Below are 27,104 nucleotides of genomic sequence, written 5' to 3'. Positions count from 1 at the left end.
TTCAGCTCAGTGCAGACTGTTACAGAGGAGACACACACATACTATCTCTATAAGAATTTACTTTGGTTCTCTTTGTTTGATCTCTGAAATTAAAATAAAGTCCATTCTGGTTGAAGATACGAGAAGTCACTCTGTGTAGAGAAAATCAAAGTCTGTGGGAGTTCTGTCTGAGGAAAGAATAAGTAAAAACTCAGGCAGTGATCTACCTACATGTTTAACTTTACTACTGTGAGAGTCCCATTGTGGTCAATGGGAACTACTCATGGAAGAAGTTAAGCACATACGAGTTTGCAGGATCAGTGTATAAGAAGGATCCCGGGGCTTAGCCCAAAGATGTAGTCCAGGGGAGACTGCATGATACAGGGTCCATACTGTCTCATCTACCTCTGCTTGGAGGTTTGCAGCTGGCATGTGCAGAGAATTAGGCTTTGTCTATACTGGAACTTTGTTGGCAAAACTTTTGTCCTCCCGGGGTGTTAAAAAAACACACACCCCAAACGACAAAAGTTTTATCAAAGAAAAGTGCTGGTGTGAACAGCCCTTTGTCGGCAGCTGCTGCTGCTGCTCTTTGGGGGTGGAAGTTTTTTGTCGGCAGGAAAGCTCTCTCCTGCTGACAAACAGCAGGTACACTGCACACCTTTTAGTGGCACAGCTGTAGCGGCAAAACTGTGTTACTAAAAGGTGGGTAGTGTAGACAAAGCCTGTGAAAGCAAGGAAGTGTTGTGAAAGGTTGGAGATTTTCCACTAGAAATGCTCCAGGAGTAAATGGGTTAATAGTTTTCATCTCAACTTCCAAAGCAATCTTTGGAGTGTTCTGCCAAAAAAAGCAATTTATGCTCAAAAAAGAGGAAAAAGTCTTTTACTGAGATCTGTGTGCGTAAGAGTGTTCTGCACACACATTTCTTAACAGACATATCAAGGCACTTAACAGACTGTTTCCATCAAAGCCACTGTGGGGCAATCAATGAGCCTATTAATGCAAGCTCCTCCTATGGCTCTCACAGCGCCAGAGCAAAACAAGACAAGACAAGAGTCTCAGCCAGATACAAGTCTTTACGAACAACAGGACTGAGATCCTTTCTCTCTGCTGCACTGGGGAAGGTCAGGATAGCCATGTCTAAAAGGAAGATCTGCTGTCTTGTGCTGCTGGTCCTGGCTATTGCAGTTTCTGTCATTGTAATCCTGGCACTGCCCAGGTGTGTTCCTGGAAGTTATCTGCATGCTGCTGTAGCAGCTGACACTGAAATCTGTTCAGACATTGGCAGGTATGTGCATGTACTTTTCTGTTTGGAACTTGTGTATGTAGTACAAGCTATAGAGCCAGAGTGAAAGACAGGTAGATGATACTAGAGATTATAGTTAAAACCAGCGCTTTCCAGTGACTGAGTAGGAGGAACTGGGTCTTACCCTCTCCCCTAATCCTCAGTCTGAAGAGTTATGCCAGATACCTGAGCACAAGCTCCTGATCATAGGTCAGATTCATTCCTGGTGTAGGAGCTCTGAAGTCAGACATACTTAGCTGTACATACCAGTAGGATATTCCTTTTCCTTCTAGAAAAAAGAAAAGGAGTACTTGTGGCACCTTAGAGACTAACAAATTTATCTGAGCATAACCTTTCATGAGCTACAGCTCACTTCATCAGATGCATTCCTTCTCTCCTCCTTTTCCTTCTCTCACATCTAAGTCTGACTGCTCTGCAGACCTGTCTGTTTCCTGAGGGCGCAGATAATGACTGTCACTTGTATTCGAGTGTGACTGGAACCCACAAGGCAGCTCTTAAGGAGAAGCAGGAAGTAGATTAATCCCTCTTACTGGGCAGTAATCTCTGTTCAGCAAGACTTTAGAAACAAACTGGGAGACGGTGAGGAGGAGAACATAAAGGGGAGAAGTGGTGTTAGGCTGCAGGGAAAGATGAGCACCTACGCTTATGGCCAGCGCTGCCCAGGCTGGTCAAAATGTCCTTTATATCCATAAAAAAGCATGGGGAAATTATTTCACTTAATTATCTTAATCAGTGCTGAAGAAACAAAGGCAGCTCTCCAGGTCCCTTGCGTGGAGAGCTGGGGAACTTCTGATAGATCTTTATGGAAACAGGTATGACTGAGTTTCCCCTCTCACTTTGTATTGTTATGCCTGGGTGTGAAGGCATTAATTTATTTCTGGAAACAAGACAGGCAATGCAGTGATTGGGGCAGGAGAGGGGCAACATCACATAAGCATGAATGAACTATCAAGAACTGTCAACCTGTAGAAGCTAATGAATCATAGATTCCTCAGACCATTGTATCAACTTTATGTTGTGTGTATCTGTGTGGACTTGGGGAGGAGGGGCGGGAGATGCAGGAGTTACCTGCAAGAACTAAGGGTGGGGAATTAAAGCAAATCCCTAGGCAAGTAAACAAGTATGGAGAGGCAGCACCCTTCTGGGGAGAATGGCATCTCCTGGTTTGTGCGTATTGAAGAAAGCTACCAAAGAACAGAGAACTCTCTAATGTAACCAACCTGTCATAAGGGAGGTGTCACTCTCCTTGGATCCAAGAACTCATGACACTGTGTGGGACAGACCCTGACATAGGACTTTGGACCCCACCAAGGTCTCCACATTGAAGGGGGGGGTGACACCTGCTAGGGGTGACAGGTATGCATATAAACTGTGGCTGTCAAGATATGTTCTCTCAGTGAATTGTAGGAAGAATTGCTGACTAAATCTCTGGTGTGGAGTTAAAGGTGGTTTCCTTCCTTGAGTAAGGTGATGGCTAGAAGCCTGAGACTTGAGTAGTATGCCCTCAAGGAGGCCATGAAAGGGATAGAGGTGCAACTAGCTTTGGAATTCGAGACACCTGGCTCAGCAAGTGGCTGAATCAGTTGGAGGTGAGGGCTCAGTGCCTCATGTGATTGGACCCTGACCCATGACTCAAGCCACTTATGACAGCAGCAACATTTCAAAGGCTTCATTTTCTCTTACCTGCACTGAGTGTTATGCTAGCAGCCAGCTCTGACTCACATTTGTTGCCACTATGGCCAGTCAGGGAGCATTGCTTTGCTATTGGAATAAGGATGGCCCAATGTTAGGGAGCTACATGGGTGGCTCGGGAGAGTGGGATTCAACATCCTGTTTCAGCACAGACTTTCTGGGTGATCTTGGGCAAGTCTCTCACTGTACCTCAGTTCTCCCTCCTCCTCTCCCGCCTCAGAGGGGTGCGGTGAGGGTAAATCCATTAACGATTGTGAGGTGCTCAGGTACTGTGGTGATGGGGGCCAGAGAGGTTCCTAAGACAGATAGATACAAGGACAGGTCTCTAGCTAGCCTCATCCAAACCTCACATAGAATAGAATAGAATAGAATAGAATCATAGGAGTGGAAGGGACTTCGAGAGGTCATCTAATCCAGTCCCCTACACTCATGGCAGGACTAAGTATTATCTAGACCATCCCTGACAGGTGTGTGTCTAAACTGCTCTTAAAAATCTCCAATGATGGAGATTCCACAACCACCCTAGGTAATTTATTCTGGTGCTTAACCACTCTGACAATTAGGAAGTTTTTCCTAATGTCCAGTCTAAACCTCCTTTGCTGCAATTTAAGCCCATTGCTTCTTGTCCTACCCTCAGAGGTTAAGAAGAACAATTTTTCTCCCTCCTACTTGTAACAACCTTTTATGTACTTGTAAATCCCTCTCAGTCTTCTCTTCTCCAGACTAAACACACCCAATTTTTTCAGCCTTATAGGTCATGTATTCTAGACCTTTAATCATTTTTGTTGTTCTTCTCTGGACTTTTTCCAGTTTGTCCACATCTTTCCTGAACTGGACACAATATAGAACTGGAGCTCCCAATATAGAGCTCCCAGAACTGGACACAATATTCCAGTTGAGACCTAATCAGCGTGGAGTAGAGCGGAAGAATTACTTCTTGTGCCTTGCTTATAATACATTCCAGAATGATGTTTGTTTTATTGTAACAGTGTTACACTGTTGACTCATATTTAGCTTGTGCTCCGCTATGATCCCCGGATCCCTTTGCGTAGTACTCCTTCCTAGGTAGTCATTTCCCATTTTGTATGTGTGCAACTGATTGTCCCTTCCTAAATGGAGTACTTTCTACACCTCTTTGTTTTCTGACAAGCATTTCAGACTGGACAATAAAGAAAACCCTCTTGGTGGTGGTGTTTCTGAGTCCCTGCTTTAGGCAAGTCTCCAGGGGCATGGCTATTGCATTGCTGGGGCACATGCTTGAAAGCCACAGGAAAACGAATGAAGTATCCAGCTCAGCTAACATAGGGATTTTCCTATTCAGATGCCAATGCTGTGGTGGGGACTGTTGTATACAGGTATCAGTCTGCTCTTCTCCTCCCTCCAGGCTTTCTCCCACAGTCACCTTAGCTGCTCCCAGGGCTTCAGCCACTGCCTTTATGTTGGTGACTTGGAAATCTACCTCACTACACCATACTCCCTGCTTCTGCCCATTTCTCACACATTCAGCTCCCTCTCTACCTCTGACACAACTGAGGATCATTCCTTTCCTCCAAAACCTTCCCCTCTCTCTGGTTCCTCTTTTCATCAGCAACTGGACCACCCTCCCTGTCACATAGTATGAGCCTTGAGCAGGAGTGAAAGTAATAATAAATTCTTACCGGTACAGTGGCCGGTGTGTCGGGTGGAAGGGGTGGGGCGGGGGGGGAGGGTCAGCCTCTCCCAACCGGCCCATCCGCGGTGCCTGGCCCCTGCCACCCAGGGCTCCGACGGCGATTTAAAAGGGCCTGGGCTCTGGCTGCTGCCGCAGAAGCCGCTGGGGCAGCTGCCCTTTTCCCCCGCCCCCCTCCACCCCCAGTGGCCTGTGGGGGTGAAAGGGGCAACGACGTTAAAGTGCTGCGGCAGTGCTTTAATGTCATTGACCCTTTTGGCTTACCCATCAGCAGCCCTACCAGTAGGCTGCCCTACCACGGCAGTGCTTTAAGGAGGGTCCTTTGCTGCGGCAGCGCTTTAACATGGGCTGCATACAGGTCAGTACCGGCTTCTTACCGGTACGCGGTACCGGCCCGTACTGGCTCACTTTCACCCCTGTCCTTTAGCCTCATCCTGCTCCTAGCATCTAGCTTCTCACCAAATCCCATTGCTACTTCCTCTATAGCATCTCTGAAACCTGCCCTCTCCTCCTGGCTCACACTTTTGTGTCCGAGCTGCCATCGCCTCTTCCCCACCATCCCACACAGAGCTCCCTTCAGCCCATGTCACTTTGACACTATCCAGTTTTTTATCCCTGTATTTCTGTTTCAGTACTGAATTAAAGTGCCTCAAGTGATTACAAAGGCTCAAATCCGTAAATTAGAAGCAGCTCTCCTGAACCCTGACCTAGTTATTTCCAGATTTTGAAACTTTGCTGATTTTTATTCTTCAGTCAAAATATTTTTTTAATAAAATATCTGCCACATGCTTTACAATGAGCAGCCATTAATGAATGGAGATGAGATTCCTGTGGCATTACATACTGCAGCATCTTACAAGCTTCCTGAGTGTCTGATTAATAGTGTTGGATAGCCAGGCCCCATCCAACTCCAATTAAACTCAAAGGGAAGATTCCATTGACTTCAAGAGGAGTTGAACTGGGCCCCTTATAATAGGAGAAGCTGTTCCCTGCTGTCCTGAGGACATAGCCCTTTGGGCACTGCTCTTTCCCCCTCTAATGAAGTGTTTGTCTGTAACTTCACCAGTGAGTGAAGCTGGGGAGATGGGAGGATGCTCTTAGGAAAGTTTGTCTTCTTCACTGACCTGCCCCCTACTTGAACCTCAGCAGCAGTATAACTCAGTGATTTGAGGAAGCTGACTCAGCCCTCAAGGGTTCTACTCCAGGTGCTTCAACTAACCTGTGGTTGGCAACTTGCAACTTCTCTGTGCCTAGTTTCCCAATTTATGTTGAAAATAATTCCATCTCGTGGATGTTTTTGAGACTTGGGTCACTATAATGTTTCTAAAGCCCTTTATATCCTTTAGAGAAAGAAGCTGTACATCTGGGAAGTCTCACTATCCTTACTGGCATCACTCACAAATTCTGTGCTAGATTTATTGTTACTAACTCAGGGACTAAGAGAAAGCATCTCTGGCTTCTGGGTGATAGAAGGATTTCCAGTGCTGAAAGACAGCTAGGTCCTTTGTGGTGTAATGGTATGCTTATGGAGGATGGAGAGGGAGAAAGGACTATTATGTTATTTGTGGCACCTTAGAGACTAACAAATTTATTTGAGCATAAGCTTTTGTGAGCTTCAGCTCACTTCAGTATCACTTCATGCATCCGATGAAGTGAGCTGTAGCTCACGAAAGCTTATGCTCAAATAAATTTGTTAGTGTCTAAGGTGCCACAAGTACTCCTTTTCTTTTTGCGAATACAGACTAATACGGCTGCTACTCTGAAACCTGTTATATTATTGAGTCTCTTCCTGCTAATCCAGTCTACAGACCCTGGACAGAGAAAAAAGAAAAGGAGTACTTGTGGCACCTTAGAGACTAACAAATTTATTAGAGCATAAGCTTTCGTGAGCTACAGCTCACTTCATCGGATGCATTTACATAAATGCATCCGATGAAGTGAGCTGTAGCTTACGAAAGCTTATGCTCTAATAAATTTGTTAGTCTCTAAGGTGCCACAAGTACTCCTTTTCTTTTTGCGAATACAGACTAACACGGCTGCTACTGTGAAACCTGGACAGAGAGTGTCTGTAGTAGATTGAGCAGGAAACCTGAGTGTACCCAAACTTTTCTTTTATGGGAGCCATAGATGTTTGAAATCCACAGATGTGAATTTTGTGGCCTCAGTCCAGCTCCAACAATGGGGTCTCTTTCCCACTTGGCCCACAAAGCGTACAGATGGAGAAGTATCTAAACACGAACACTGAGGAATCTGTTTGTCCTTAGCATTCTGCACGGAGGTGTATTCAGACCAGATACCATCCCCCACACATGCCCTGAATCTCCCAGTCACAGTGCATCCTTTCCCTTCACTGCATTTTTAGGTCATTATAACCCCCTTTGTGAGCATTAGAAGAAGCTTTTCCTCCCAAGCAGATAAAGGACTATGTATTCCCATCCCCGCCTGCCTCCATCCACCTTCTGGTGGGGCTGCCTGCTCAGAGCTCTGGACAGAAACCCACCCGCCCCAACCACCACCACTGCAGTGTGCTGTTTTGCCTACTATTGTTTCTGAAAGTGGGGGCATGAGCCAGCAACAGGGGGTGACATATTTTGGAAAGATAGACCACAGAAGAAGAGTTTGTTCCTAGCAGAGGAAAGACAGGGCAGTTGGGAATCACTGCAGCCAGGAATCCTGTCTTGACTTGACCTTCCCTCCCAGCAGCCATCAATCTTCCAACCTCCATAGTACATACTAAGGAAAATACTGGAAACTAATCTCTTTCAAAACAGCATCCCCCAGGGGATTTGCTAGTTTCCTTGTGGCTAAGCCCCTAAAGGATGGGGGAGCTGGGAAGGCCAAACATTTTACAACCAAGCGATACTCACATTAATATGAAACCCAGTTCATAAGCCAAGGATACGCTACAAAAGTCATTTGCTGTTTTGAAGACCTCCAGTGTTTCTTGTTAATCTTTCTCTGCATCCCGAGGGATCTCCTCCTAGTTTAAGAATTATCAGCTTGGCCACTAAACATTCCATAGAAACAGCTGTTGCCTTTACTCTTGATAAGCCATCTGAGTCAGCCAAGTCAAGGGCTGGTATCATCTCAGGCCCAAGCTTGCATGAAGAAGAAGAAATATCTCCCAAGAGTGTTTAATGCCTTAACATTTCCAGAATTTACCCAATCGCAGCAGAGATCCTTCTTTTATCATCCCAGAATGAAATCACAGCCCCCATGAAGTCAAGAACTGAACTGACTTTGACTTCAGTGTGGCCAGAGTTTAACCCCCGGTATCTGAGAGTTATGCTGTCTCTATGTTTAGCTGCTACTACTGCAGGAGTTGTTTGTTAACTAGCTTTAGGCAGAAGGCTCTAGAAGCTTTATAGCCTCCTGCATCATAACAAGGCCCGATTGTTTGACGTGGCAAAAAATGGGAAAATTTACAATTTTAGTAAAAATAGAGAAGGGGGAAAAAAAGTCACAGGGAGGGGACGGACAGTAGCGAAAGCAGCAGCATGGCTCTGATCATCTCAGTGTGAGTAGAAATGGATAAGCAGGACAGATGTGCAGAGCAATGTGATACTGCAGAGACTGGAGAGCTGCTGTGAGGCCACCAGGCTCGCCCTGCGTAGCAGCAGCAAAGCCTACATATCTAAACACTTTGTTTTTAATTACAGATGTTTACGTTTAATCCTTGGCTCCTTAAAATTGGTCATTATCTGCCCAGACCGTTTTTTTAGCCTGTGCTTGAACCTCACCCTGTCTGTGTGGAGGCCTATGTCCAATGTTTCACCTGACCTCCATGCACACAATTAGCCTCTGGTGCAGAATGATATAGCTTCCTCTGCTGTGCACCATACAAGTCCTTGCAAGTGTAAAACCAACTGATGGGAAAGGTTACAAATACAGCTATGGCTTCAGAAGGGATGCCTGGCTTCACCTCCCCACTGTTGGGAAAACTGCAGCAGTTCAGGGGGGAAGGGCCTTGATGGCCGTTCATATCCCATGAAAATAAAACACATAACTGGGAAACTGCTGAGAATTTTTTTTTAATGCAATTACACAGAGGCTTAAGGCACTGCATAGCCAGCCAGGGTTGTAAGACCGTTGCTGGGAGCAACCATTTGGCATTGTGAGGAAGAGGCTGGCTTGATCTTTTGTTTGTGATTGTTCTCCATTGTGGTCTCCTGAATCCACCATAAGAAATCCCTCTGGATTCCTCTGCAAGAGCTTCTCTGGCTGGGGCTGCTTTAACAGACTGGAATGAAATGTGGCATGGAGTGGAGCCAGGCTCTTATTTACTCTCCTTTGCTGCTCCTTTGTTAGTCTCTACGGTGCCACAAGTACTCCTTTTCTTTTTGCGAATACAGACTAACATGGCTGCTACTCTGAAACCTGTCATTATTTAGAGTTTAACAATCCCTTCATGGAGTGATCACTTAAGATAAGCCATCACCAGCAGCAGGGGGGGGAAAGGAGGAAAACCTTTCATGGTGACAAGCAAGGTAGGCTATTTCCAGCAGTTAACAAGAATAACTGAGGTTTTCCTCCTCCCCCCCCCCCCCGCTGCTGGTGATGGCTTATCTTAAGTGATCACTCTCCTTACAGTGTGTATGATAAACCCATTGTTTCATGTTCTCTGTGTGTGTATATCAATCTCCCCTCTGTTTTTTCCACCAAATGCATCCGATGAAGTGAGCTGTAGCTCACGAAAGCCTATTCTCTAATAAATTTGTTAGTCTCTAAGGTGCCACAAGTACTCCTTTTCATTACACAAAGTAAAACTATTTCCCCATGTTATTTCTCCCCCCCACCCCCCACTGTTCCTCAGATATTCTTGTTAACTGCTAGAAATAGCCTACTTTGCTTGTCACCATGAAAGGTTTTCCTCCTTTCTCCCCCCTGCTGCTGGTGATGGCTTATCTTAAATGATCACTCTCTTTACATTGTGTATGATAAACCTATTGTTTCATGTTCTCTCTGTGTGTATATCAATCTCCCCTCTGTTTTTTCCACCAAATGCATCCGATGAAGTGAGCTGTAGCTCACGAAAGCTTGTGCTCTAATAAATTTGTTAGTCTCTAAGGTGCCACAAGTACTCCTTTTCTTTAAACTCTAAACAGTCTCTCCCTGATAATAGACCTTTGCTCATCAGTTGCTGCTCTTGCTGCTGGGAACCCTCCAAGGGTCAATGCTCACTGTCTGGTGCTGCTGAGAATAGAATGGAGACTGGATATTAGGGATGCTGCTTTGAAGCTCTGGATAGTGCCTGTCCTTTGAATTCCGCTGCCTTCCTTGCAAATTGATGCTACAAGTCCAATTGTAGAGAGAAATGTGTAATTGGGCAGGAGTCTAGTGTGTTGGGGCATGCTTTCATCTACGAGAGATGGTGGGAATTGCAGCCTATGATGGAAATCCAGGATCAATGGAACCACAAAACCTACCCTAGTTACAGGAAAGGTTCCTTTAAAAGAGCTGTGTTTGCCAAGTGTCTCAACCCTCACAGTCATAATCAGTAACAGAACAGAATATTGGCAGTTGCCAAGGTATGAAAAGGTTCCTAAAATTCAAACCAAGCCATCTAATACTATGATTTCAACAGATGCAACACTCATAAGCTAGCGTGGGTTTGTACTTGGATGGGAGACCTAAGGAAAACCCCAGATGTTACAAGAAATGGTATTGGTGATACAGTATGGGACAACCTTCCCTCTATATCAGCTAAGTGCCCTTATACAGTGTTGGGAGAGAGGGGTATTGAGCTTCTTGAAATGTCACCTTTCCATTGAGAAATAGTAAGAAGTGCTATGTGCTTTTGGACAGATGCTGTACTTGATCACAGAGATGGTTGCATTTTCGGAATGGGTAAAGTCACTATTACATATGTTTTCATCAGTCAGTAAAAAGAGTACGTAAAGCACTTAGGGGTCATTAAACACTGCATATTTTCATGGTCATCTAGTGTAGGTTTCATAACATGGCTAATGTGTGTTAACAAAACAATTGATTAAAAATTAAAACATGCTCTACTTTGACAGGAAGATGCATGATTCTCTTGCAGATTGTTAAAAGGAATCGCTTCCTGACAACATTATTATTATTTGTATTATTGTAGCACCTAGAACCTCCAGTCCTCGTGCTACGTGGTGTAGAGACATGAAAAGAGAAGACGTTCCTACCCCAGAGAGCTCATAACATGTGAGAATGCGATGCAACAGACAAATGTTTGGGGTGGGTTGGAAGGATGAAGCAACATATAAAATGACTAGCTTTTAGCAGAAACCACAGCTCATCATTTGCCTAACCAATGGCAGACAAGATTCCACCTGCTCCCCCTCTCCCTCTGCTGTCACACCCCAAGTTAGTGAGTACATTCATCAGCATTGGCTTGGATTGTGAATTACTTATTCCAGTTAATAAGCATGAGTAGTGACTTTTCATGAGTCAAGAGTGGACTTCGCATGAGTTCTAACCAGACTTCAGTGGGATCCACAAGATGAGTCTTTGATATCAGGAACAGTCTGAATATTTAATGTACAATTATTATTTATTTTCATTCTTAGGCCTGTCTGCGGGCACCTCCCATTGACCTCAGTTGGAATCACATTTTAAAGCATTGAATTTGCCTGAGTTTTATTAACTTGTGTCAAGTTGTGTTAGAGAGAGTGCATTACTACACACTGAAGTCTAACCATTTTGTATATGTGGCATTTCTATAAAGCCCTAGAAGTGTTTGTAGTAATTAAATAGTGTTTTTATCACACAGTGTTGCTGTTGTTAAGTAAATGTTGCTTTTGTTGGGAATTTAAAAGCTTTAAGCAGCAGACTGAGGCCCTTGGGAGCATGTGTGTGACTTATAGACTCCAACTTGCTGACAGAGTTGTGACCGTGGTCCCAGGGGAGCCATACTGAGATTACTTAATTAGGGCAAACTGAAAAGAATGGGGCAGACAATCCTCAAAATTGGTAGTCATTCCAGGACTTAGATCCACCAAGCTAGCCTCAAAACAACTTCTGCAATACCATACTGGTTACCCAGAACACCAAAACACAGCTCCCTTAAAGCAACCCAGCAGTAGGTTTCCATCCAGACACCCAAGTCAAATATGATGAGAATTACTGAAAATCTTATTCATCATAGAAGAAAGTTCTACCAATCCCAAAGGATCAGACACATTACCTCCCAGGTTAATGAATATTTCAGATCTTACCCAAATACACACTTACAGCCAATTCTTATTAACTAAACTAAAATTTATTTAAAAAGAAAAGAGAGAGAGTATTGGTTAAAAGATCAGTATGCGTACAGACATGAGTGCAGTTCTGAGATCATTCATATGATGGTGAGCTTTGTAGTTGCAAAGAGTTCTTTCAGAATTAGTCCATAGGTTATATAGTCCAATGTTAATATTCAGGGTGATCCAAATGAGACTGGAGATCTCAGTCAAGCTTCCCTGGCATAAAGCATCAAGCAGATCTGAGATGAAAGGATCAGGTCCCAAGAGTTTTTATACAGTTTTTTGACAGCCTCTTGACCATACCGTCCTGGGTGAAAAATAGGCCTTTAATGTAACCTTCTGGTTCCCAAATATCGCTAGTAATTAACTGCATGGATTAACATAAGGTAATGTATCCATTAAGTAGTTCATATACAGCTTACCACAAACTTTAAAGAGACATATAGACAATGACATTATTTCACTCACATTTCATCTAAATATTAATATTTCCTTTTGATCTCTGAATCAATAGCCATAGTAGTAGACAGGAACTGTCTGTTTACATGGCTAACATCTAACAAGATATAAATAAACACATGCAATTAGGATCACCTCTGATTCTCTAACAATACAGGATTGCATTTAAAAATTCTAGCCCATCTAGCATGAAATGGCCCTAATTACCATTTACATAGTTTTCTAACATGTTTCTAAAGGTTGAATCTGGGTTATTCAGCCTGCGAGCTGCTTAACCCTTTCTGGCCATGTGTCACAGGAGTACACTGAACTAATGTGTTTAAAATGCAGAGGGCACTGGCTCTGAATTCCCATGTGTGTTTGGATCTGGTGGAAAGAATTGTCCATGAAGGGTAAACACTCACTGTATCTCCTGGGATAATGCAAGAACTGCTCATTGTCTGGCAAAGATAAGCAACCACTGTAGTGTGTGAATGAAGAGGGCCTAGGGGTTCTTTAGGTTGTGGTATTTCTCACATAATTTTAAATGTTCAGGAGGGTGTGAGTGATTTATCTGTGTTGCTCTAAAAAGATATTGGCCAAGGGGCCATAGGACAATGGTGAATGTGGGTTATAGGAATTGCAAACATTGTCATAAATTATAAATATAGCTGTAAACTCAAGTGCTGGAATCTGTGGTCTCGGAAGGGTCAGCAGCTCATATGATGGTCATGGGCTTTTTATATTTAAAATCCTGTCCCTACTCCCTTAAAACCTCCTGTGCTAAGAAAAAAACTCCACATCTGTCCAGCAGAGAACGGAACTTCTTATAATGGGCGGAAGTAGGGAAGAGAGACAGATCTTTTAGCACATCTTTAACCACCCCAGGGCTGCTGGGTGGTTTTTTCACATGAAAGCTGCTGCTTTTTTCACATGAAAGCTCCTCTCAGGGAACAAGTGGAGAGTGGCAGATTTGTTCCACTTGGGGGATAAAGCCAAGCTGGAAACCTGGTCTCTGAAGCAGATATTCCAGGGATTTCTGTGGGAGCATAGGAATAACCTCAGTGGAGCAGACCAGAGGCCCATCTAGTTCAGTGTTCTGTTTCTAGTAGTGGCTAATCCTGGATGTTTCAGAGCAAATAACCAAATATAAATAGTGCTACATATAGGGACCCAATTTTACAGACTGATGCCTTCACAGAGCTGTTTGTGCGGGCTTGCCCCGGCTAGTGTCGTAATCTGATATTTCACTCCTGGCTTTGGCTGTGTTGGGATCAGCTATCAGAGTAATTTAGCATGACTTAAGTATATCAGTCAAGATAATGTTAATGGAAAATTCCCAACTGTAAGGGCTATCTGTTTACATAAAGAATGTTCTTGCAGATCTAAACGAATGTGTTTCTGAGAGGTACTTGCGAAACAAGCCCCCACAGGCTGAGGTGGCTCATGATCAGTGGGGTAAGATTAAGTGCAATTCCCTTTTCTCTTAGGCCAGGTCTACACTAGAAACTTTTTCTAGTAGAGTAAGATTGATTAGGGAGGTGAATTTTTTGCTGGTGACATTCCTATATTGTTAAAAGCCGTAGTGGAAGGGCAGTTATACAGCATAAACGTGCTTTTGCTGGGATAGCTTATTTCACTCAGGGAACTAAGTTCTGTCATCAAAAGCACTTTTTGCCAGTATAAACTGCATCTATACTAGAGGATTTACCAATATAACTATACTGGGAAACCATATCTAGTGGAGACTGGGCTTTACTCTTCCTAGAGAGTAGCATCCAGAGAATATTGAGCACATCCTGTTGCTAATCCTTAGCTATGTGCTACTTGGTTCTAAGGCTACTAGGGGCGGGGGGGGGGGCAGACCCACTTTAATGACAAAAGAAATGGTGGCTTAATGTAACTGTGGTTCTTCGAGATGTGATGCAGACATGTATTCCGCTTAGGTGTGCGTGCACCCAATGCGCTGGAGCCGGAGACTTTTGCCTAGCCTAGCAGTATGCGTAGAAGACAGTGAATCACACCTCCTGACCGTGGCCCTCCCCTGGCTGTATGAGGTGGCGCCACCCTGACCCCCCCCCAAAGTTCCTTTGCACTGAAAGCCCATGAGAGGAGACTCCAGTGCAGAGGGGACGAAGTGTTGGTCACATCTCAAAGAACCACACTTCCTGTAAATAACTGTTTCTTCTTTGAATAAATGCAGAAGTGTATTCCACTTAGGTGACTCACAAGCAGTACCCCAATCTAGACGCAGGGCTTGGAGCCTACGCAATAGAGATCACAGAACTTCCCTTCCGAGGCCTGCATCCACTCCTGAAGATACAGTAATAGCATAATGGTCTATAAACATATGTATAGATGATCTCGTGGCATCCCTGCAAATGTCCAGTATGGAAACATCACTGAGGACTGCCATCGATATCACTTGCGCTCTTGTGGAGTGAGCCATATCCACTGAGGAAGCATAGCTGAAGCTATTTCACACACAGCCTTGATACAGGATGTTATCCATCTAGAAATGGTCTGTGCTGAAACTGCTTGCCCCCTTTCATGCTGTCTGCATATGATACGAACAGATGAGGTGAAGCACGAATCGGTTTAGTCCTGTCTAGATAAAAGACTAGACATCACTGGACATCCAGATTATGGAGGCGCTGCTCTCCTGGGGAAGAGGTGCAGCTTTGGGAAAAACAGGTAAATACACCGCCTGATTCAGATGAATCCGAGAGACCACCTTGGATAAAAACTTTGGGTGTGATCAATAGGTGCTGGAACCAGGGGTGCTGCAGCACCTCCTGGTTTGAAGTGGTTTCCATCATATACGGGGTTTACACAGTTTGGTTCAGTGGCTCTCAGCACCCCCACTATAAAAATTGTTCCAGCAGTCCACTGTGATCTCAGTGTTACATTCAGCTCTCCAAGGACAAAGTAAAGCAGCTCAGCCATTAAGGCCTGCAACTCACACACACCCTTGCTGAAGTGATGGCTATCAGGAATGTGGTTTTCTGAGACAGGAGGGGCAGTGGGCAGGCCTCAAGGGGCTCAAACGGAGGGCCCATCAGAGCTGCCAGGACCATGTTTAGGTCCCACACTGGTTCTTGGACCAGATGATGTAAGCGGAGAAGTCCCTTCAGAAATCTCATCACTATGGCAGTGGAAAAAACTGACTTCCCTTAAATTGGGGGATGGAATGCAGATATTGCTGCCAAATGCACCCTCGGGGAACTGAGCACAAGGCCCAATTTCTGAAGATGTAGCAGATACTCTAAGATGTCCGAATGGAAGCCCCTGTCATTTGGGTCACACGGGTCAAGGACCACACCAAGAATTTATTCCAGCTCACTAAGTAGGCTGTCCTAGTGGAGGACTTCCTGCTGTTGAATAGGACATGTTGGACAGCTGCCAAGCACTGCTCCTCCTCTTCATTCAGACATGTAGCAATTGCACCATAAGGTTCAAGGAGCTGAGCACAGGATGGAGGTGTGGCCGTAAACCTGAGTGAGCAGATCAGGATGGAGAGGAAGTGGTATGGGAGGCTGAACTGACAGAGCCAGGAGCTCTGGGAACGAGCACTATCTCGGCAACACTAGAGCAATGAGATGAGCTTGGCCCCATCCGTATTGATGAACTATGGAATAGGTGGAAAGGCACACAGAAGAGCTAACTGCCAACTGCAGTGGAAGGCATCAGAGATGGAGCCAGGCCTGCAGCTTTCCCAGGAGCAGAATATATGACACTTTCTGTTTTCCCTCGTCACAAACAGGTTGATCATGGAGATGCCCCATGTTGTGAAGACAACCCTGCTGAGATGGTCTGTAAGATGATTTTGCACCTCCAGCAAATGGATTGCTACTGGAGTGATGTCTTCCTCGATGCAAAACTGCCACAGGTTGATCACCTCCAGACAGAGTAACCTGGAACTTGCTTGTTCACATAGTACATTGCGGTGCTATTTTCCCTCAGTATGTGAACCACTGAGTGTCTGATGCAGTCCCAGAAGGCATGGCATACATTGTGGATGGCCTGAAGTTCCAACACATTGATATGGAAGGAGGTTTTCTGTACCGACCACAAGCCCTACACCCTCAATGAGTTCAGCTGAGCCCCCCAAATCCAGAAGGGAAGCGTTGATAACCACTGACTTTGTCAGAGAGGGCTGAGCGAAGGGGACTCCTTGGCACTACATTGTGGAGGGACTCCCACCAGCACAAGGAATCCGGGATTGATGGAGGAACTGGGAAACCAGCCTGCCCAGAGAACGCAGGGCAGGGAGATAAGCCATCCTGAGCCACATCTGAAGAGGGAAAAAGTGCAGCCTGGTGAACTGGGCCACCTGCATGCAAGCAGACACGTAGCTCCAATAGGCTTAGACACATGTGGACTGTCATGGATGGCTGAGACTGCAGAATGAGGCAGAGCTGCTGAGTTGCTTGGAAGTGGTCGTCGGTAGGAATGCCCTCGACCTCACGGAATCTAACAGGAACCCAGTGAACTCGATTTGTTGTGTGGGAGCCAACGTTGACTTTGCAGTGTTTAAAATGAGTCCCAGATGGTCGAGCAAACGCAATGTGGTGTCAAGCATGGTAATGAGTGTGCCATAAATTTCAAGTACATAAAAGGTTGTTACAAGGAGGAGGGAGAAAAATTGGTCTCCTTAACTTCTGGGGATAGGGCAAGAAGCAATGGGCTTAAATTGCAGCAAGGGAGGTTTAGGCTGGACACTAGAAAAAACTTCCCAACTGTCAGGGTGGTTAAGCACTGGAATAAATTGCCCAGGGAGGTTGTGGAATCTCTGTCATTGGAGATTTTTAAGAGCAGGTTGGACAAACACCTGTCAGGGATGGTCTAGATAATACTTAATCCTGTCTTGAGTGCAGGGGACTAGACTAGATGATCCTTCCAGTCCTACGATTCTGTGATTCTGTGCTGATGCCATAGGCGGTGTTGTTCTCAACACAAACATCAGTACCAGAGTGTCTGAATGTGTCAATGTTGAGGGTGGTGAGAGCTGATATGGGAGCACTTGCAGAGTCAAATGCAGCGGGGCTGAAGCGGGTCCTGGTGCCGTGGTCCCCCTCACTGATTCAGGTGCCAGCTCCATCCCCTCCATGGCAAGGGAAGGGTCTGGATGCGGTGCTGACAGACACATAGGTTCAGTGGCTCGCTCCATCAGAGGGATCATAAATGGCACAGCCCTGGGAGAGTCCTGGACCAATGGTGAGTTTGGGACTGAAAGGCAGAGAAGGTCTGCGGCTGCCTGGGTTGCCAATGATACCGGTACCGGCATCTCCCTCGTCAGTACCAGACTCAATGGATGCCTAGAGGCTGGAACCGGAGTCAATGGCACGGGGTTTCTGCTCTTTCCATTCAGTACCAGGGAAGGGTCAGAGGAACCCGTGCCATCCCATGTTCCAGAACCAGCCGTGTGCCAGTCTGCACTTTTCCTGGGGGAAGCAGAGGAGTTGCCCCGCAACCTGGAATGGTCCTGATTGGTCTTATGAGACGTCTTCCTTGATGTCGATGATGGAGAACAGTTCCTCTGTCTCTTTGGCGAGATGCCTGCCCCGGAATGAGAGACGGCAACACTTTTCAAGCCTGAGGGCAATCTTTGGCCTAAAGAGGACCTTAGTATGGATCAGGCCGCATGGCCAGATGAAGCAGGTGTTGCTTCAGGCAAAGGTCCAGTGCCACCTGAGTCTGCTTTTTAAACAATTTGCAGATCAAACAGTGCTCTTAAGATGGGGCTCACTGAGACAAAACACGCACCGTGGGGTGGAGGGGGTCGCTGATGGAGATCGCCTCTCCACACGAAGGACAGTATTTAAAGCCTGGTGAGGGCATCAAGGGAGGAACACTATTTACTTATGACAGGTTTCATAGTAGCAGCCGTGTTAGTCTGTATTCGCAAAAAGAAAAGGAGTACTTGTGGCACCTTAGAGACTAACAAATTTATTAGAGCATAAGCTTTCGTGAGCTACAGCTCATGAAATGCATCCGATGAAGTGAGCTGTAGCTCACGAAAGCTTATGCTCTAATAAATTTGTTAGTCTCTAAGGTGCCACAAGTACTCCTTTTCTATTTACTTATGCTATCTAATTACTGACTAACTACTTATGTACAGTAAACTAGGCTTAGAGTAAATGCAAGGTTGTAAGACTACAATCACAGACAGATCTTCAACTCCAGCCACGGTCGGTGAGAAGGGACTGAGGAGGGTTGGGGCAACATCACCTTATATAGCCAGGAGAGGGGCCGCAGCCCTGAGGCGCAAGCACTGCCCCTCTATGGGCACTGGTAGGCCAAAGTCTCTGGAGGCATGTGGTTAGGTGAGAATAGCAGCTTTCGTTTTAAAAAAGAAGTTTCTAGCCCTCCCAGTTGCAGAGAAAAGCTTGAAAACAGAACCTAAGTGCACCCTAAAGACATTAAAACCAGAAGGGAAATAAATGGCATCCACATGTGTTAGGCTTAAAAATCATGAGGGTTTTCAATAGTATCTCATGATTTTGGGGTGCCTGATTCAGGCCTTTTGAACATTTAGGATTAACAGTACTGAAAACTCGGGTGGTTGAATCTGCCACTAAGAGAGTCAATCGAGGTTAACGTGGAGTTGTAGGAAGGTGAGGTAGTAAGAAGGGTAGTTCCTGTTGCTTAGCCTCCATGCAAATACGTCATCTTAATAATGTTTCACTCCTGTAGCCTGATCTGTAGATTATGTTACTGTATCACTTTGAGGGTTGACAGGTTCTTGTCCCAAGATCAGGCCAAGTATTATTAAAATTATATAGTTGGGATCCTTGATGTGCACAGGTGCAACACTCACACTACAGGAACTCTTTTATATTTACAAATAAATAATGTATTAATACATTTAGCAAAGTCACACACACTCTAACTCAGTAAGGTAGATAGAGATAATACAGAAAGTACATCTGAACATCCATACTCATACCATCCCTTGCAGAACAACATGAAATGTTAGCCATTATCTTCCTCATCACTGTCACCTTCTTCATCTTTACCATTGGCCATTCTGGCCCCTCCCAAGGGCTACATCTCTCTCCCTACTGCCCCCAGGCTGGGATGTCACTTTTATAATATGTTATGCTGACATTACCCGTCTCTAATGCATATTCAGGAGGGGTTTCTCCCCTCTTCCTTATTTGCATTTCATCTCCTTACCAGTGTTAAGGTATCCTTCTATAAGTTAGTGTATTTATGATTTTACCCCATTATCATATACGTCAATTTGTTGCCAGGGCACTCTTGTGGTCAGATATTCCATCCAAAAGCCAGTGTCAATTCATGTTCTGTGGTGAGCTGATAACATTATGGACAAAATTCCCCCCTACACTCTACTTCCAGTTCCCCAAAACGTATGTGTTACCTAAGTTTGTAGGCCTCGTGCTAACTGCTGAAGCCAGTGTCTTACAGAAACAAGCCTGTAGGTTCCTTGCATTACTGCTGAATATAAAAAAGCAGAATATAACGCAAAGCAATGAATATAACAGAGGTAAGCTGGCCCACTGAGCTACACTCCTAAAGCTCCTTTCATCTGAGGGGAGCAAGGTACTTTCATAATCATTCAGCAGCGACATCATTCATCGTATAAGGAGTTAAACTCATGCTACAAGAGGGGTGGCTTTGTAGGTAGGGCACCGGACTGGAGATCTAGGTTTTGTTCCTGGCTCTGCTAGAAACTCTGTGTGTGATCTTGGGCAGGTCCCAGAATCCCTCTCTGTGCCTCAGTTCCCCTATCTGTATAGTGGGAAGAATACGTCCGTATGTGCCAGGGGTGTTGGGAGGCTAAATTCATTAGTGTTGGGAAGATGGTCAGAGGGCCCCAGAATATGTTATAAATAAAGATATGGACATGCCTGGCCTACAGTGAGTGGGGATTTGAGCTTCCTCCAAGCTCAGTGCAATTTGGAACAGAGCTGTGGCTCCAGCCATTGCTTTGGAGGCACTGGTAACCACTCCATAGTGAGGATTGCATACTGGAAGGAGCTTGAAATGAAGCCTAGATTGGGATCCAGTGCCCTGCCCGAGCTCGTTCACTCTGGTATAAGTCTGGAGTAGCTTCACTTAAACCAGTGGGGTTACACTGCTGTTAGTGAGCAAAGAATCCAGCCCTGAGTTTCCACAGAGTTGGTGTTCAGATTCAAGGGCTTGTTTCCCATCCACCTGTAACTCATACTTCTCCCTTTCCCCCCACAATGACCAAATGGTGCCTCGTCTAATTGTCGTTTGAATTGAAGCTGGAAACGTAGTGCAGTTGAACTAGCCACAAATCACTTACGTTACTTAAGACATTTGTGAAGACTTCGTCTCTGCATTATAGAGTGTGCTGTGCTGTCCTGGGGGGGGCTTCTGGTTTTCCTCCTCTTTGTATGATCATTTCCTGATCTGCCTTGTTACTGTGGCTTAAAAAGCCGTAGAAATTTCCGATGATTGTTCTCTATTTTCATCCTTCAGCTTAACCTAAATAAGTCTTCTGACTGATAGGCATGGTCCAGCTGTGTCATTTCCTTGTGCAGATTTTAGATCCTCACACAGAATTGCTACCTGTTTTTTCAGGGGTTCTCTCTTCACTGTCCAGTTTCCTTTCCCACCTACTCATTTCCCCCAGTTTTGTGAAATCACCCCAACTGCTTCAGTCCACGTAACTATTGACTTCTCCCAACTTACCACCTGAATATCATTTGCATTACAAGCAGGAAGGATCTTCCATGAGCCAGCTCAGTTCTGTGCTGCCTGGCCTTTCACAATATTTTCTCTTCCTTTCTCATACAGGGACATCCTACAACGTAACGGTTCAGCTGTAGATGCTGCTATTGCTGCTCTGCTCTGCACTTCAGTTTTGAACCCCCAGAGTATGGGTCTGGGAGGAGGTGTCATCTTTACCATCTATAATGCAACCACAGGTATGGTTCCCTTCTCAGGTAATTCTCCCATAGCATTTGCATACTCCTCCTTTAGAGTCTATTCACCAGCATATTCATTCAGTGGCCTTGCACGAGCCAATGTCCTGGAAGCTCAGGCAAAACATTTTTCAGTTAAAGCTGCGCTCCCTGATTAGAATGGTACTGTATTCCCAGACCTAACTGGGGATCTGTTACAGTAGAGCGATGGCTGTAAACAGACATCTGTTTACTCACAACAGTGTGAGTAGGATATCGCAGTAATTCAAAAAGCAATCTCATGGAGGTGAGGGAATGTTAGAGTTAAGGTGAAAAACCCAACCATGTCTGAACTTTAGGCAGGCATTAGAGCAAACCCGGAATGGTCTGAATCCCAGTTAACTGAAGGGCTGATGCTCACCTTATGCTCAGCCAATGCAGCTGAGATCAGAAGGGAAGCATTTGTTATGAGAATCTAAGTGTAAATACTCTGGGCCATATTCATCTCTGTTGTGACTGTGCTGAGGGATGGATGTGACTCTCCATGTCTGGTGAGACCGTGGACCTAATGCTCCATGGCAAGTTTGCACCTTGTGTCCTTTACCATATGCCTGTGCAAAAGGCTGCCAGATCAGAACAGTACTTTGTGTGGGTGTTAGGGTCTCCACAAAGAGACAGACTATGGAGACTCAGGCCCTCTCATTTTGCAATTTACTCCCTTTGGCAATCTAGCTATGCTCAAGTCTAGCCACTTTCAGGACCTGACATAAGACTTGTCTGTTTGGCTTTTAGAACTCAAAGTTTCGTTATGTTCCTGCTTCAATGTATTTACAGTGCCTTAGCTTATCCCAGCCGACATAACCTATAGAAATTAGCAGTAAGAATAATACTGTAGTTTATTATAAACAAGCCAGCTAAGTAACAAAGTCTGGAAATATGCAGGACTGACCTACATTAGAAAGCTGTGCTGGCAAAACTTTCCTTTTTCTCAGCACAACCTGGTGTGTTGTCTCCTACCAACCAAAGTCCACTGTTGCTGACATAGTTATTCTCCTGTTCAGAACATCGTAACCCTCTGCCAGTGTACTGGCAGTGGCTGTGTGGGCACACACATACTGATACTGATATAGACAGTACTCCAGCTGCAATCCCAAAATGCAACATTCATTTGTGGTTCCAACACCCTCCTAAAGTCTACTTTTTTCACCTCACTTTTTTCCCCCTTTACTGGTGGGAGAATCCCATTCATTGCCACATGAAAGGGACTTAAGCACTCTCTGTTGCAGATATGAATTACAGTAGTGTGGTCTATTGTTGCATGATAATATAATCTACACACATGCCCTGCCTCTTAGCCTGCCTCAGGTACAAGGATTATCAATAGCCAGTCTGTAAGCGTGTATATGGTGCTGCATGTCTAAGGTTGTGTTGCTCTCTGGCTTGCACTGGGAAAATGGAGTGTCTTTCTGATAGTGGCAGATGAATATGGAGTATTGGATGGTTTCAGGGACTTGTATGGACAGAGGAGAATAAGAGAGGGCATGGTTGTCATGTTTTGGGGTGCAACCCACACCAGTGTGAGGTTGCGTTACCATTTGTTGTATAACTCTGAGTGTCTTAAAATGCTCTGCTGCTGTAGCTTCCTGTCTGGGTGCTCCCAGCCAGCATACAAGCCTGCACTGAGTATCTGTGTGATAAAAGCCACCCTGGTTCAGCAACTCCAGCAGCCTGCTTTTTACACCACAGCCACTCCCTGGTCTCCAGCAGCCTTGGTTACTATTAGCCAAGCCTCCCCTACTCCCGAATTTCCCCCAAACTGTCTGCCCTGAAATGTCCAGCCCTCTGCTAGTACATTTGGGAAGTAATACAGTCCATTGCTCCTTTAAAGAGACAAAATCTCAGCAGTCTGTTGCTTTAACTAGAGTTCATGATTACTTCAATTCAAACACAGCACCGGGTTGGTTTAGATGGAAAATAAGTTTATTAATGAAAAGAGGATTTTAAGTGAGCTCAGGTGTAAGGGATAAAGTAAGAAATAAAAGTGAAAAATGCTTTCTAAGGACTAAGATTTAACCAAGCTACAGTCTTGTTTCAAGGTAAGCTTCTTATGCTTCCTCCCAGCAAGACAGCTGACTGGCCCCTTGGTCAGGATCTTCCACAAAGTCCAAGGTGCTCAGGTCCTTTGTCTCTCAAAGTGAAAGATAAGTTGGGGTTCTTTGCCCCCCTCTTTTATAGTCCAGTGAACCTTTAAAATGCATCCTTCTCAAAGTCTAGTGCCCTCCTGTGCGGAAAGGTGCCATGGAGTCTGAGGGAGAAGGTTCCATGCTGGTTCCAATATGCCAGGAATGGGCAAACTTTTTGGCCTGAGGGTCACATCAGGGTTCTGAAACTGTATGGAGGGCCGGCTAGGGAAGGCTGTGCCTTCCCAAACAGCCTGGCCCTCATCCCCTATCTGCCCCCTGACTGCCCCCCTCAGAATCCCCGACCCATCCAACCCCCTCTGCTCCTTGATCCCCTGACTGCCCCCTCCCAGGACTCCCTGCCCCTAACCGCTGCCATGTGGCCCCACCCCCTATCCAACTCCCCCTGTCCCCTGACTGCCCCGACCCCTATCCACACTCCAGACCCCTGACAGGCCCCCCAGGACTCCCATGCCTATCCAGCTGCTCCCTGTCCCCTGATTGCTCCCTGGGACCCTCTGCCCCTTATCCAAGCCCCCGCCGCTCCTTGCCCCCTTACCTTGCCGCTCAGAGCAGCAGGACTGGCAACCACACTGCCCAGCCAGAGCCAGCCACTCCACCATGCTGCCCGGCAGGAGTTCGCAGCCCCACCACCCAGAGCACTGGTGGCACGGCAAGCTGAGGCTGCAGGGGAGGGGGGACAGTAGGGGAGGGGCCAGGAGCTAGCATCCCCGGCCGGGAGCTCAAGAGCCAGGCAGGACACTCCGAGACATAGTCTGCCCACCTCTGCAATACGCCAATGACTGGCCTCTTGACTGCAGTTTGCAACCATACCCCCTGCAGCAGGTGCAGGAGCGATGTAGAGATGAGAATTCCTCGTTAACTGGTTAAGCCAACTGTGTGCCTCTTTGCACCTCTGAAGTACCATAAAAGGGCCACAGCAGTTTTTAAGAGCAATAGAGCTGGAATTAACCCATCTGTATATCCTGGATCATGATCTCGCTTTCAGATCAAACAAAGAGTCAAAGGGACCAGCAGTATGAGATGTACTTTTCTTAAAATGTTAGGTAGACGTAAACTCTGCTGAAGGAAAGTGCCTTGCTGCAGAGTTCATAAACACAACATGAGAGCTTGGCCAGTTTGGTGAATGACTTCATGGACTCCACAGTGCATGATCCAGTGGGATTCCAACCCTCACCAGTTTCCACAAAAAAGCATAAACTCCAGCACTTTGCTTTCTGCTCCTCTAACTGTGATGAATGAAACATACTGAGAAGAGATTATTATGTGTTTTCCCTTCTTATTTCCAGGAGAGGTCGTGGTGATTAATGCTCGTGAAACAGCTCCAGAAAATATCAAACAAGACTTGTTAAATCAATGTACAGGCTTTCTCCAAATAGGTAAGGACTGGAATTGGACTGTTTTCCTTTCAGACAGCTTGGTGCAGTAAGCAGAAAGGGGGCCGCTGCCTAGCATTTGCGGAGAGGATAGCAGACCTCGCTACTTCACTGTATTATGGGAAGTCCATTGTCTCTGGAGGGTCACTCTTCTTCATTATTTCCTGCTGAATACTGAGTACTAAGCAGAACAGAGCTGGGTAAAGCATTTGAACCCACCTAATCTGTGGGACGAGAAGGGAAAAAGTGTCCTTGGAAGAGGAAGGTAACCTGAACCTCAAGGAAACCTTCTGGGGTTGGTCTGGTGTCAGTCCCCATGTACCGCAGTTCTAAACTTTTTCCTAATATCAGTGTTGGCCCAGAGTTGGGTTATTTTTGAATACATCTAGTGAAAGAGCACAGAGGATTTGACTCTTACGCCCACATAAAGTAGTTACTCCTGGGTATAGCCACATGTTTTTCACTAGGGCTGCAGAGACATAAATAATGTGTAAAAACAATAACCATGTAACCAATTAAAATTCTATTGGTTACACAGTTAAATGTTTAACTGGGGAACTAGAAGTATGGGGGGTGCTGCAACACCCCCACGTTTTACATGGGGCACCATTGCCAGCTCCATGCCTAGGGATCCCCACTGTCGGGCCCGCGCCTGGGGATCCTCGCTGCTGGCCCCGCATCCAGGGATCTCTGCTGCTGCATCCCAGCACACCCAGCATCCTGACTACTGGCCCTGCACCCAGGATGCTGGCCCTGCACCCAGGGCTGTCCATGCCTGGGATCCTGTCTGCTGGCAAATGCCTATAGATAGCAGTTTTTTGCACTATAGTGTATGTGAAATTGCTACGTGTAGAAATGTGCTATCTGTAGCAGTTAGTGGTACGTATAGATTGTAAGAAACAGCTTTTGTAAAAAGATGCTACTTTATTTGTACATACTTGAAAACTGTTATCATGTTTCAATCTTCCCTCATAGGTCATGTTTTCTAGACCTTAAATTTTCACAAACTTTATAAGTGTACTCTATATGCCATTATCTCAGTCATTAAGATTTTGAATAGAAACATATCCAGAACTGATCCCTGGTGACCCCACTCGTTATGCCCATCTTATTTTAGCTCCATCTGGGTTTCATTTCCATAGTTTGTTTATGAGAAGGTCATGGGAGACAGTATCAAAAGCCTTACTAAAGGCAAGATATACCACATCTACCACTTGTAGGCTTGTTACACTGTTAAAGAAAGCTATCAGATTGCTTTTACATGTGAGACTTCTTGAAATACCTTTTTTTAGCAAAGTAGGACCTGTCGTTGCTGCAGGTAGCACGGTCCTACAGATAACATTTTCACACACACATACATGTGTACGAAACTGCGAACTATAGGGATGTGCTACCTGTAACACTGCAATGTGATGAAGCTACCCCACATCAGCCATCTTGCATAAAGTATATATTAGCTATGTCATATCCATATCATAAGCATATTTTCATAAAGAATGTGGGTATAATGTCACACCCCACATGTATGTTTGCTGATCTGCAAATAGTGAAGGAGCCGTGCAGAGCCATGCAAGCTCCATGATTCTGTGTGAGATGGCAGACAGTGAGGAGGGCCAGGCAGGTTAATGGGTTTAGGAAAAAAGGTGTACACATTTTGTATATGTTTATGTATGGCAGTGATTCACAAACTGGGTTTCGCCAAAAAAATTTCACTAATGGCAGCCAGAGGATCCTGGGCATTGGAGGCAGCGGGTGGGACCTGGTTGCACGGCAGACAGCCCGAGCCCCAGGGAGAGCAGGGCAGGGCAGTTGGGGCTGGCAGCCCGAGCCCTGCCCCCATCAGCAGGGGAGCCGGCAGCCCGAACCCCAGCGCTCCACGCGGAGTTGGCAACCCGAGCCGCAGGAAGAGCGGGGCTGGGCAGTTGGGGCTGGCAGCCTGAGATCAGTGTAGCTCAGTTGACCAGGGCAGTCAACGGGGTCCAGCAGCAGGAGCCTCACGGATTGCAGAGTGCAGAGGAAATTTAAACTTAAATCCCTGGAAATATTCATTTTTAGGAGGGGGTTTGTGAGATTTCACAATTTAGTGAAAGGCGTTTGCAGGCTGTTAAAGTTTGGGAACCACTGATGTATGGGATACATATAAAATTAGTGGACAGGCTTGGCACCCAGTGGTCGGAGCTAATCCCCTCGTCGCGGTGGATTACCAGGAGCATTGGCACTCGCGGCAGTGCTTTGAACTTTGTAGTGTAGACATAGCCTCAGAAGGTTAGATCAGACAAAGAGGAGCTGCATTGACTAGGCGTTGGGGTGCCTGTGCCTTTAAGAACC

General features: G+C 45.7%; 1 protein-coding gene across 3 annotated transcripts in view; it reads left to right on the top strand.

Moving 5' to 3' along the window:
* The window catches only part of GGT5 (gamma-glutamyltransferase 5), a 42,559-nt gene that overhangs the window by 829 nt on the left and 14,626 nt on the right, over positions 1-27,104 (top strand). The window contains exons 1-3 of one of the 3 annotated variants that reach the window (XM_038372950.2): positions 507-1,265; positions 21,093-21,223; positions 24,690-24,779. In XM_038372950.2, the coding sequence (XP_038228878.1) occupies positions 1,114-1,265; positions 21,093-21,223; positions 24,690-24,779 (373 nt within the window). In that variant the 5' untranslated portion in view covers positions 507-1,113. Of the gene's footprint in view, positions 1-506; positions 1,266-21,092; positions 21,224-24,689; positions 24,780-27,104 lie in introns of those variants that run through there. The other 2 variants (XM_038372946.2, XM_038372948.2) reach the window with 2 other exon arrangements.

The sequence above is a fragment of the Dermochelys coriacea genome, chromosome 15 (genome assembly GCF_009764565.3).
Source record: "Dermochelys coriacea isolate rDerCor1 chromosome 15, rDerCor1.pri.v4, whole genome shotgun sequence".
NCBI classification, from domain to species: domain Eukaryota; kingdom Metazoa; phylum Chordata; order Testudines; family Dermochelyidae; genus Dermochelys; species Dermochelys coriacea.
Note: the sequence above shows the minus strand (reverse complement) of the source record. Positions and strands in the feature narration are given on the sequence as shown.